Genomic DNA, 12,852 nt, shown 5'->3' with positions numbered 1-12,852 from the left:
CTCACCTCCCCTCACCCCTCACCTCCCTCACCCCTCACCTCCCTCACCTCCCTCACCCTTCACCCCTCACCTCCCTCACCCCCTCATCTCTCTCAGCCCTCACCACCCCTCACCCCCTCACCCCCCTCACCTCCCTCACCCCTCACCTCCCTCACCTCCCTCACCCGTCACCCCTCACCACCCTCACCCCTCACCTCCCTCACCCCTCACCTCCCTCACCCCTCACCTCTCTCAGCCCTCACCTCCCTCACCCCCTCACCTCCCTCACCTCCCTCACCCCTCACTACCCTCACCCCTCACCCCCCTCACCTCCCTCACCCCTCACCACCCTCACCCCCTCACCCCCCTCACCTCCCTCACCTCCCTCACCTCCCTCACCCCTCACCTCCCTCACCACCCTCACCCCCTCACCTCCCTCACCTCTCACCTCCCTCACCTCCCTCACCCCCCTCACATCCCTCACCCCCCTCACCTCCTCACCTCCCTCACCCCTCACCACCCTCACCCCTCACCCCTCACCTCCCTCACCTCCGTCACCCGTCACCCCTCACCTCCCTCACCACCCCTCACCCCTCACCCTCCTCACCCGTCACCCCTCACCTCCCTCACCACCCTCACCCCTCACCCCTCACCTCCCTCACCACCCTCACCCCTCACCTCCCTCACCACCCTCACCCCTCACCTCCCTCACCCGTCACCCCTCACCTCCCTCACCACCCTCACCCCTCACCTCCCTCACCCCTCACCTCCCTCACCCCTCACCTCTCTCAGCCCATGAGATCAATGAGCACGACTGTGTCTGTGTTTTTTACCAGAGGGGAGGTGGACAGCAGCCATGAGCTGAGTTTTATAGCTCAACGAGCTTTTAATTCCCTTTGTGTTTTTAACCCTCTTCGTGTCTCTCCATCATGTCTCCATCCTTCTGTGTTTGTCCCCACATGACTGCTGGGCGAGTTTCCTGAGGAGGGGGACCAGTCGGTGGTCACGGTGGGACATTGGATGAACACGTTCCCGCCGCATCACAAACCACTTGTGACGGTTACAATCTTTTCTTGATCATCCTCCATATGCTGACTTGTTTGTGCCCACGGACGCCCACACGGCCCGCGGGTCCTTTTGGAGCGACTAATCTGCCCGTTTATTTTCCTCTCTCTGGTGTGTGTGTGTGTGTGTGTGTGTGTGTGTGTGTGTGTGTGTGGTGTGTGTGTGTGTGTGGCACCAGCTTTTAAGTAGGAAGTCTCTTTCTAAGAAATTCCTCTCTGTGGCAGCAGTAGAGCGGCCAAGAGGTTCTCTCAAACCAGATTAATTAGAGCTCTGTCTGCACACACACACACACACACGCACACAGCGCACACACACACACATGCACATATGCGCACACGCGCGCACACACACACACAACACACATGCACACACACACAACACACACGCACACACACACATGCACACATGCACACACACACGCGCACACGCGCACACACACACACACACACACACACACACACACACAACATCCTGTTAGTGTGCACTACATGAGGAGTCTGGTGCTGTTTCCTGTGTTCTTAATTTATCTTTACAAGCTGCATGATCACCGTGTTTACTTCCTGTTTTTAACCCAGCTTCTCTGTGAGTGTGTGTGTTGTGTGTGTGCATGTGTGTGTGTGTGTGTGTGTGTGTGTGTGTGTGTGTGTGTGTGTGTTGTGTGTGTGCATGTGTGTGTGTGTGTGTGTGTGTGTGTGTTGTGTGTGTGTGTGTGTGTGTTGTGTGTGTGTGTGTGTTGTGTGTGTGTGTGTGTGTGTGCGTGTGTTGTGTGTGTGTGTGTGTGTGTGTGTGTGTGTGTGTGTGTGTGTTGTGTGTGTTGTGTGTGTGTGTTGTGTGTGTTGTGTGTGTGTGTTGTGTGTGTGTGTGTGTGTGTGTTGTGTGTGTGTGTGTGTGCGTGTGTTTGTGTGTGTGTGTGTGTGTGTTGTGTGTGTTGTGTGTGTGTGTGTGTGTGTGTGTGTGTGTGTGTGTGCACTGGATCAGCTTCAGAACTTTTCTAATTGGAGGTTTTAGTGGTCGTTGCTGAGTTCAGGTTTTTTTTTCTACCCCGACCCACCCTCCACCCCCCATCCATTCCTCCACCCCCCTCCACCCCCTCTCTCCATACTCCACAGTTAAGCTCCAACAAATGTGTTGAGAATGCATTTTCACCCAAACGCCCCCCCCCCCCCTCCTCAGCTTCATTCCTCCCTCCATCCCCACTTCTGTCCTCCTCCTCCTCCCGACTCACTGGCCTCTCTTTTTCTTCTCTTCTTTCTCCCTTGTCATTTGCACCCCCCCCCCCCCCCCACGCTGTCCTCTCTCCATACTCAGCATTTTTCTCTCTGTGGGTGTGATGTCTGTGTAACGCTAATCAGCTCTGGAGAAGTCAGCATTCTTTCAGTGCTCCTTCTCCACCCCCCCCCCCCCCTTCTCCTTCTCCACCTTTCTTACCTACTCTGTCTTCACCTTGCTATCTTACCATTTCCTCACCTTCTCTTCTCCCCGAACTGTATTTTAGTCATCTCCCCTCGTCTCCCCTCGTCTCCCCTCATCTCCCCATGTCCCATCCTGTGTGTGTGTGTGTGTGTGTGTGTGTGTGTGTGTGTGTGTGTGTGTGTGTGTGTGTGTGTGTGTGTGTGTGTTGTCTCTCCCTTGTATCCGTAAGCAGCTCTGCTCTTGAGTCGTCAGCGTTCTTTCAGTTGCTCCATAAAAATACAGCCTGCAACAGCAAAAAAGCTGTCTGTTGTAGCAACAGTGGCCGCAGCATTGACCACACTGGAGATCGGCCCACGAGCATTATGGGAAGAACACCTCTGGCCTGTGTGTGTGTGTGTGTGTGTGTGTGTGTGTGTGTGTGTGTGTGTGTGTGTGTGTGGACGCCCGAGATGAATGGCGATGCCTTTACTCAGCAGGTGATCCTTAACCTGGATGACTTACACATGGCTGCACACACACGCACGCACGCACGCACGCACACACACACACACACACACACACACACACACACAACACACACACACACACACACACACACACACACACACACTAGTTTTATGCTGTGGTGTCGTCGGGTTTTTTGATGTCTGACCTTGATGAAGGACCCAAACCTCCTCCACGGTCCTGGTTGTATTTTTTAAACAATCCTAATGGTCTTTAGAGGCGCTGAACTCAGGACGCAGCGACTGTGCCCTCGTAAAATAGTGTTGGGGAAACTCGGTGGAACATTTGCGTGTTGGAAGGTGACCTCTGGCATTTCAAATGGTAAAATCTCCTCTAAAGACCAGAAGGAAGCGAGCAGCGGGTCTTATTGTACGATCCAGAACTTTCCTTTCTCAGCGTGCAGGTTGCTGCTCAGAGGTTCTTGTTTCCCATCGTGGAGGTGGTTTTGAAGATGGTACCACAGTTCGTGTTAAAAGAGGAGGACGGAGCAGCAGCTGGTTCATCCTCTGGTGAGTCGGACCAGGAGCTTGTACACCTGTTGGTGCGCTGATGTGCTTCTTGCTTGTTGTCGCCTCCTGTTCAGTGGATCCATGTTGAACCGTCGGCTGTAGTGAGCATGAGACAAACAATACGGGCACCTACTCATAAAAATGGCTTCATAGCACCACTGGAGGGCAGAAAATTGCAGGTACCTCTAATTTGCAGCAATTTTGATAATTAATGACTCGCTTAAGAAAGGAAAAACACCAAGTTTACAGACCCTTTCAGGATTTGAGCGGTTTTCTATGTAAATCTTTGTGTTTCAGACAGAACAAGCAGTCAGAAGATGAAACCTTCGGTTTTGGGAAACTGTGGTGAACATTTTTTGTAGTTTTCAGACTATAAACCAAACGATGAATCCTCCTTCTGTTGGTCAGGTGATGGACTAGAGGGAGGGAGGGGTGTGGTGGTACGAGTCGTGAATGGTTAACCATTCTGCTACCAGGACGTATCAATAATTGTCAGATTAATCTATAATGAGAAGAATCATTGGTTGGAGCCACAAAACAGATACCATTGTTTTCTTAACAGTGACTCATGATCAGATCCAGTTTCTTTTTAATTTGTTCACATCTTTATAATCAGAGTTTTTCTCATCTTTGGTGAACAAATGAACAAAACACAGACAGTGATTGGAGGCCATGAAATCTGAAAGAAGACAGATAACAAAGGTAAGCGCTGGATCAGTGGCTGGAGGCGAGGAAAGTGAGAATGACATGAATGGTTTTTATTTATTAATCAGCAACTTCAATAGATTTCTACTGTTTCAGTGTTTTCTGTCTCTTTACTTGTTCCTCTTGTTGCTGGAGATACTGTCGTTCATGACTCACTGTGTGTTTGAGGTTGTTGTGAAATGAATTCTTGGATCGATCAGATGCCTCTCTGATGGTATAAACATCCAAAGTGCTTTAACAATGGGTTTTAATTGTGTTGTTTAATGTGGTATCAAACCTCTGCACCATGATGTGATGCGCTCTCCGGTTTCCTCGTGTATCAACCGTTGTTAGGCTCCTTAAAACACCGACATTTGTAACCGTTTTACATGTGTTTTATTGTGCCCCGGTGGCATGGCGGCAGGCTTGTGTGTGTGTGTGTGTGTGTGTGTGTGTGTGTGTGTGTGTGTGTGTGTCTGGCAGCCTGCTTTTTGTTTGTATGTAGGTGGGGGGTTTTGGGCACAGGGGAAATAAACCAGTGCCTGCCAGGAACACAGCCTCTGTTATCACCCGCACCACCCACCCACCCACCCCCACTCCACCCACCCCCAGCAGCTACCCTCAGTCTTCATGTCTTTGATCCATCTTTTGTGTGAGAAGGATGCACCTCCAGCTGGGGGAGGCTGCATCCCAACAGAAATGCAAGAGTGCAGCGGTTCAGTGCAGAAGACACGTTCCAATGAAAGAAGGTGTGTAATTGAGTGGTCGTCTCCCATTAAGGAGAACTTGAAGTGCTGAAGTCAAACACTTTGAAGGAAGCAGTGGCGTCGGATAAAAGCTCAGATGTGAGCAAAAAGTGCAGCATCGCTCTCTCCTCATATTCTGCACCATTTCATCGCATTTAAAACTGAATTTTTAAGTTGCTGTGCATTTGACATGTTTTGTGTGCATGCATAATTACATGTATGTGCTTGTCAGCATGCTTTTTTCTTTCTTTGATCTACAGCTATTTATAACTGTGGCAGTGCAAACACTCAGACAGAGGTGCATTGTGGGGGGAAGGCTCACTGGCACGCTCGCTCAGCGCCTTTTGATGGAGGAGAATGAAGACATGTTGTCTCCCGTCACTTAAATGTCATCACTTCCTCCCAAGAAGGAGCTTTTTTTTTTGTAAACTACCCAACTGAATGAGAAACTTCTCTCCAAATACACTTGTTTTAACTTTCCCTGGTGTGAAGTACACAAGAGAGGATAAAGATAAACACGGTGAGAACAGCTTGTCTTTAATCAGCAACTTTAGTTTTTGAACTCGACTTCTGATTCAGCAGTATCAGGTGCAGCAGTTTGGCTGTGAAGCAGGTTTTTTAAATACTTTTAGGACTACTGCATTTCACTTTTCATTAGACGCCCAATCACAAGCCAGCTCCATTGTTTGTTGACACCCCCCTCCCCCCCACCTCCCCCTATAGAAAGGTGGTAAAGGTCTGGAAACAAAAGGAGGGAGGGTGGGGGGGGCAGATGTGTGTGTGTGGAGGAGAGAGAGAGAGACATAGAGAGAGAGAGAGAGAGAGAGAGAGAGAGAGAGAGAGAGATCTGCTGAGTCATCATGACTGGTCTCATGATGATGATCGCTCAGCTGCAGCAACAATAGCCGCCCTTTATCGAACACACACACACACACACACACACACACACACACACACACACACACACACACACACACACACAGGTCTGGGAGATGAGAGACAAAGCATGTCATTGAGCGCTCGGGGAGATGATGCTCTTCGGTGGAGCTTAGCGCTCGAAGGACTGATCTCATCTTTTGCACTACTGATTCACGCCGTTGTGTCTCCGTCCTCTCGTCTCCGTCCTCTCGTCTCCGTCCTCTTGTTTCCTCTTCGGTTCGACGTCACGCTTCGTTTCATTCAGTTCGATTTCATGAGTTCGCCGTGCGTCCGTTTCTCTGTTTCTCTCTAACTGTCGGTTTTCCCCTGGAGTCTTTGCCACAAGTTTTACCACTTCCTCTTCTTTCACGCTCATTTTCATTCCTACTGGCCTGAAAGCAGCCAATAAGAGAAGAGCTCAAAGGTAGTGGGGACTGCCAGGGTAACCACAAGGAAACAGGAAGTCAGGGAGCTTCTAAGAAAAGTTTGTCACTTTCACTCATTAACCCTGATGCAGATGAGTCATTCTGCCTCCTGTACGGTGGAGGTTGGTCATTGGTGCGTCTCCATTCATGTCGGTGGGTATTGATGTGCGTTAATTCTTTGTTTTCAGGGTGATTTCAGGGTTTTTCTGTGTTGTTACTTTTATATGAAGCTTTTCTTGCGTTGTGTGCTCGTAGGTCTGTTCAGAAGAGCGAGGCTCTTGTGGCATGACGACGACTAACAAAGGAAATAAAGCCTTGAAGGTAAGCGAGTGCACGTTTTTACACCAGACCCTGTGAGTTTGATGTGTTGGTGCGCCTCCTCAACCCCCCCTCCCTCCCCCTCGTCTCCTCCAGGTGAAGCGTGAGCCGGGCGAGAATGGCACCAGCCTGACAGACGATGAGCTGGTCACCATGTCGGTGCGGGAGCTGAACCAGCACCTCCGAGGGCTCACCAAAGAAGAGATCCTGCAGCTGAAGCAGCGGCGGCGCACCCTGAAGAACCGGGGCTACGCCGCCAGCTGCCGGGTGAAGCGGGTCACCCAGAAGGAGGAGCTGGAGAAGCAGAAGGCCCAGCTGCAGCAGGAGGTGGACAAACTGGCCAATGAGAACGCCTCCATGCGCGTCGAGCTGGACGCGCTGAGGTCCAAGTACGAGGCGTTGCAGACCTTCGCCAGGACTGTGGCCCGGAGCCCCACCGTCGGGGTCGGGGTCAGGGCCGGAGGGGGGGGAGGAGGGGGAGGGGTGCCGTCATCCGTCATCGGCCCGCTCATACCGGGGAAGGTGGCGACGGCGACGAGCGTCATCACAATAGTGAAGTCCAAAACAGATGCAAGGTCTTGAGGGAAGGAAAGATAGATGAGGGGGAATCAGGATGGAGTTCCTCCTCCTCCTCCTCCTCCTCCTTCACTTCCTTCACCTCCTCCTCCTCCTTCACCTGCACTGGCTGCAAACAGCTGGGCAGTCTCAGCCACCGTACATCGCCTCAGCATGTTCCTGTCACCCGTCTGAGCGGTGCAGATGGAGGAGGGGAGGATGATGAGTCTGTACAGATGATCATTTACACAGGACGAACATACAGGGTTCCTCCGGTCTCCGAAGCCTGGAAAAGTCGGAGGGTTTGTTTGATTCCAGGTCCAGAAGAAAACTAAGATGCCCAAAAGAATTTGGTTTGAGTTCCATTTAAATGCTTTGCTGCCGATGATGACACGCGTCTGCACACTGGATTCAAAGCGCTCGTTGCCTCGACTCAGACGTTGAAATTAGGCGCACTGATGCAAATCTTCCAACATACATGGGATGAGTTCTGGCCTGTGTTAAGGGAAAGTCATTGGATTAGGTGTCATGTGACCTGCTGATTTCAGTGACGCCCCATCTCGTTCCACCTTAGCCAAGAACTTTTTCAGAAAAGTACTATAGAAAAATATATATTATACAATGGTGGTAACTGTATTTCTACTGTTTTGTACTGTGTTGTCATTCACATGAGGTCCAAGGTGTATTCTCTGTGTGTGAATTGTTATATATCAGGAATTCTGTGAAATTCTGTGGCGCGTGTTCGTTTTGGTATTTGCTATATTTAGTTAGCTGTATTTTTTTCTACGGTCTTTTCACTTTCGATGTTTCGCTTTCTGACCTATTCTTTCTCTGTCCTTACATTTTTTTCAATTTCAACTGGCTTCCATTATGACATACAGTACTTACTGGAGGGGGAGGGGGGGCAGGCAATTGATATTTACCAAAAACAAACAAACAACAACATTCTTTAGAAAAGGAGATAAAGTGAGTAACTTGAATAACTTTATTTTAGTAGGAGAACTTTCAGGGAAACGGTGGTTTGAACAGCGAAGACGACTTCGTCTTCTGGCGGTTTGAGTTCTGCTCAACGGTTTATTGGAGACATTTGGAAGGGCGAGTGCCTTGGTCTCCTCACGATGTCCATCCAGGACAAGTCCAGAGGACATGTGGAAGGAAGGCGGAGATTCGGTTCTTCATAGCAGACACCGAGCGACCGGCAATCAGGTCGTAACAGCAGTTAACTCTGGCTGTGCATCGTTGTTCCAGCTGTGTAGCAGCATCACGGTTAATATTAATAACACGCATCGAAGGAAACAAAAACAAAAGGATCTGCAAAATGAAAAAGTCTGTATTTATCCTCATTTCCTTGGATAGAAAATGCTTTTTGGAAAGTTGATGTTGTGTTATGAGGAAAACGTCATTCAGATTTTTGATTGGCTGCTGACTCAAACATGTAGTTTCTATATTTGCCTGAAATCAGAGCTGTTTGTGTTGCATTCCTTTTGCTTTTTAACCTCAAAGCTCACGTTGCAAATACAAGACAACAAAGATATTTCTGTCATCTCACGCAGGCGTTTCCATTAAAGTGGTCTTCTGGTGTTCTATACTCAGTCTTTGTCTGTACGGTGGAGTCACGAATTTTATAAAGATGATTATCTTTGCATTGTTTGTAACGACATGTAAAAAAAAAAAAAAAAAAGGTGAATCTAAATCTGTTTGATATACAGTATCTCTCTATTTTGCAATTGTACCAAAAGTGGCTTAACTACTGAATAGCTTTGTTTCTTCTCTTGTGACTAGGCACGTGTGTGTGACCGTGAACTCGCGTGTGCTGTGCTGTGTAGGTATGTGACGAGGTAATCCGATGTTCACTATTTCACGGCTTTGACTTTGATCCGTGTTTTTGATTTCAGACCGAAGCGGGTGATGATGACACAGACGGTAACTGCACTCTTTCTCTAATCAGAAAAGCTTTGTCCTCCCGGCTCCCGTCGTTCAGCTCCGGCGCTGCGGACGTCGCAGATCATTCGTTAAACTGCGTTTATGAGTTATGAAGAAGTTCACTTTGGCTCAACCCAATTTTGACATATTTCTGAGCAGGCCTTTGTGTCTTTATGTCGGTGCTCGCGGCGTTCAGGGCTCGTTGTTGCAGAGAAAATGAGCGAAGAGATGAGGAAGTGTTCATCATGTTGAGTATTCAGGTCACCTGGCTGGCAGGTACCTGCATCACACCCACTCCTCCTAGAACTTATTTTTGTAGTGTGTGATGAAGATCGTTTGTTTTTGCCGTGTACATTTTTATGTAGCTTTGTATATTTAATGTTGTTGCTGTTTTTGAACTCTTCTGGACGTGTCAGGGAACTGAAATAACATTTGTTCTTGTATGTGGTGTTTTATGAAGTGAAAAAATATATTCTGCTATTTAATGCTCTGTCTGTCAAAGAGTGAGGTTTACCTTTGAGTACAATGGCCTCAAACACTTTTCAACCTGCGAGTCATTTCCACTGATAGGAACATCACATGCAGCCTTTACCGGAACCACCGCTCCTCCGCTGGGAAGAGAACCGGGTCAGCTCGGCCTACTGCTATGCAGTTACTAAGATTAGTGAGGTGTGTTGGCATCTGTTCAGATCAATAATATGAAATAGAATTCACACAGGTGAACCGGCACGGGAAGATAAATGGGTCTCGAGATTTAAAGAATATTATTTCTCCCTAATCTTCACATTCAGAACCGTTGGCGTGTTCAGTCGAGCATGAAAGCAGAGGGCTTCAAATGTCAAATGTAAATGACTTGCTGACGATCACAGGGATGCTCAGTGGTGTTCAGCTACAAACTTCACTATCACTATACATGTATGTATTTCTTTCATCTTTAACAACAAAAAACAACAAAAAAAGCCCTGGTTTTTTACAGGCTAAATGCCATTATTTGATTTTTCTACTGGATCTTTTTTTTTCTTCGTTGCTGTTGTTTCCTGTGTGCTTTTACATTTGCTTGTTGTTCACTGTTTTTCTGTTTCTCGGTCCTGTGTGGTCACGTCGATAGAAAGTAGAAGAAACACGGCTTGTGTTCGGAGTCGGTGGAGTCAGACGACATGTTCTCTGTGTTTCTGCTCGTCTGGTTTGAAAACGATGCATACTGTGTGAACATAAACGTGTCGACATGGTAGCTGCTGTGAAATAGACATCTTTAATTATGCAAACTGTGTCGGGCAAAAGTAGAACTCCTGCCGCACCGGAGCAGTGATGCTATCGTAGTGCTTTGGTCAGGTTGTCTGTTTTCTAATTGCAGGTAAATGTGATGTGAAGGTTAAAGAGCTGATATACAGTATTTAGCATTTTATACTTGGCTTTGGCCAGTCTGCCTCTGTTTAAATTTGACTGATGTGTTGTGGCTTTTTCTTGCTTTTACCCAGTTTCACTTAACAGTTAACTGTGAAAACATCAGATCATCAAATATGATCTCCAACAGAGAAGAAATCACACCATAATGTAGCTGTCACACAAGGCCTCCGGTGGAGCTGAAGAATCCTTGTTTCTGTCTTCCAGACTTGAATTTCTCGTCGTGTTCTCCAGTCGGAAACCGTGTGTCTAAACAAAGAGGTTAAATATTGGAGAGGTTTAATCCTGATTTTTCACTCAGCTGACAGCTCAGGGGGAGACTGATTATCAGACAGGGCAGCTCGGTGGCTTTTCATAAGCGAGTTTATGAGCTTTAAGACACACTGACCTTATTCTCCCCTGACTGTGAGGGGTCACACCCTCCTTCAGATCAGACGTTTCATCACAAACCTCAGCAACCACATCTATAAATATTTTACAGAGCAAGAGAAGGAGGGTGGAGACGCATCTGATAAAGCTCCACCAATTCCTTCTCCACTTGTCCTGTGGTTTATTATAAAGGGCCTGTGAGTTACCCAGCAGCACCGAGCCCTTCCTCCAAACATCCAATCCTCCTCCAAGATGCAAATCATTAACTCCTTATCTCACTGCTTGGTCAATCTGTATTCAGTCCTTCAGTGGTTTTCCTGTCTGGTGAATCACGCCACCGGACTCTGAAAGCCCTTTCACTCACCGCCGATCCGGATCCACGACGGTAAATGAACCGAGGATTCCTTTGATGGTTTATTTGGCGTTTCCGTCAGTAGTAGTGTTTGTTTCGCCTCCCATGTGACCTGCTGCCGTCTCTGACTCTCTGCTGCCCGGCCCACAACCACATCTCACAGTTCAGGTATCACATCACATTAATTCACTTCTGTTGCGAGTCTCCCTCTTTACTTCTCCTCTCGGTGAGCATTCAGCCAGGTGCTCGTCAGAGCCGGGATTTACTTTGTGTTCCTAAAAGTATATAATGGTCAGTTAAAAGCTATAGAAAAGTAGTGAGTTTGTGTGAATATGGCATAACCTATTCAGAAAAGCCCTTGTGATCGGAAATTCTGTGTTTTGTAATATTTCTGTATGGGGTGTAATAAATTATTCTACGACAGTACTTTCTATGGGAAAATACTTAAAATGTGACAGTCTTTGTAAGTATTTATCTTCGACTAAATTATTGTACTTTTTTTGCAATTTGTAGATAGTGATGATGACAAGGTATTGGTAATCATGAAATTAACTGTTTCATCATCGGTCCAATGCATCTTTTAATTTATTGATGTATATACTGTACGTTTGTTGATAAACAGCTTACTTTATTTTGTATATGACCAATAAACATGTTTTAAAATGGAACACCTTGTATCTATTGTGTAATTAAGAAATAAATGCATATGATTTTCTTATTGATATATTATTGTCTTAATACATTTATCAGAATAACATTATACATATTAGTGGCACACATGTTAATTAATAGGAAGCCGGGATAAAAGTGAAATCAGTGTAAGTAGTGTAATGTTGGTTTTAAATATGTTTATCTTGAATATTTATATATATATTTTTTTTTATAAAACAACATTACTGTTGTGTGAATAAAAAACTCTGTACGGAGATGAATCGGATTAAACAAAGGTTTTTGCAGCACCGAATCAGTCATAATTAAAATTCCCACTGCTTAGAACGAGTATATCCACATCATTTCTTTACAAGGGAAAATAAAGAACGAATAAGAGGTGTACTTATTACCGACGTACTGTCCAGTCTGACACTTCAGCTCCTCTTTTGAATCCTTTTTTAACAAATAATGTCTGTAAGTGTGCCTTTACATGGTTTGTGGTCTGAATTATACATATAGTTCTCTATATTGCTCATCCTTTAAATCACTTTTTATGTAAATGACATTCTCAGAATTACTGTCTTGTTGATGTGCTACTAATTGTCTTTTATATTTGAGGCTTTTATTTGTCTTAAAAAGCACTTTGCAATTCTGTTTTACTATTATTCGTATTATTATATGTTATATTATTATATTTAAATGCAACACACGTGTCTTGTTCAGTCCGTCAGGCCTGCAGGGGGCAGTATCAGGTCACCTTCAGCTCCTTCCTCTCAAACAAGTCAAAACCAGCAACGCTCTCGTATTTTATTTGTTAATTATACACGTTTCATAGTAATTTGTTGAACAGGAGTTATTTCCTCGGTTAATATTCTCTGTTCCTGAGTTATAACATATTATATCGGATGGACCGCTGCGGATCCACTCCGGGTTTTGTGAGCGTCAGCGGCTGCTACTTCCGGGAGAAGCGGCGGGTAAACATGGAAACACGGAGCCGACGGGTTGCTTCACCCAAAGGAGGTCCAACGGTGGAGCTG

General features: G+C 46.7%; 1 protein-coding gene across 3 annotated transcripts in view; it reads left to right on the top strand.

The window, feature by feature from the left end:
- mafgb (v-maf avian musculoaponeurotic fibrosarcoma oncogene homolog Gb) overlaps positions 1 to 11,832 on the top strand; it is a 16,696-nt gene extending 4,864 nt beyond the window's left edge. For 2 of the 3 annotated variants that reach the window (XM_069139689.1, XM_069139690.1), the window contains exons 2-3: positions 6,499 to 6,564; positions 6,658 to 11,832. In XM_069139689.1, coding sequence (XP_068995790.1) covers positions 6,529 to 6,564; positions 6,658 to 7,143 — 522 coding nt within the window. In that variant the 5' untranslated portion in view covers positions 6,499 to 6,528 and the 3' untranslated portion in view covers positions 7,144 to 11,832. Of the gene's footprint in view, positions 1 to 5,717; positions 6,397 to 6,498; positions 6,565 to 6,657 lie in introns of those variants that run through there. The other variant, XM_069139688.1, reaches the window with a different exon arrangement.
- The last annotated feature ends 1,020 nt before the right edge of the window (positions 11,833 to 12,852 follow it).

This window comes from Embiotoca jacksoni, unplaced genomic scaffold (assembly GCF_022577435.1).
Source record: "Embiotoca jacksoni isolate LCO1_2020_lvr unplaced genomic scaffold, fEmbJac1.0.p SCAF_85, whole genome shotgun sequence".
NCBI lineage: Eukaryota > Metazoa > Chordata > Actinopteri > Embiotocidae > Embiotoca > Embiotoca jacksoni.
The sequence above is the reverse complement of the archived record's forward strand: the minus strand, read 5'-3'. Positions and strand labels throughout refer to the sequence as shown.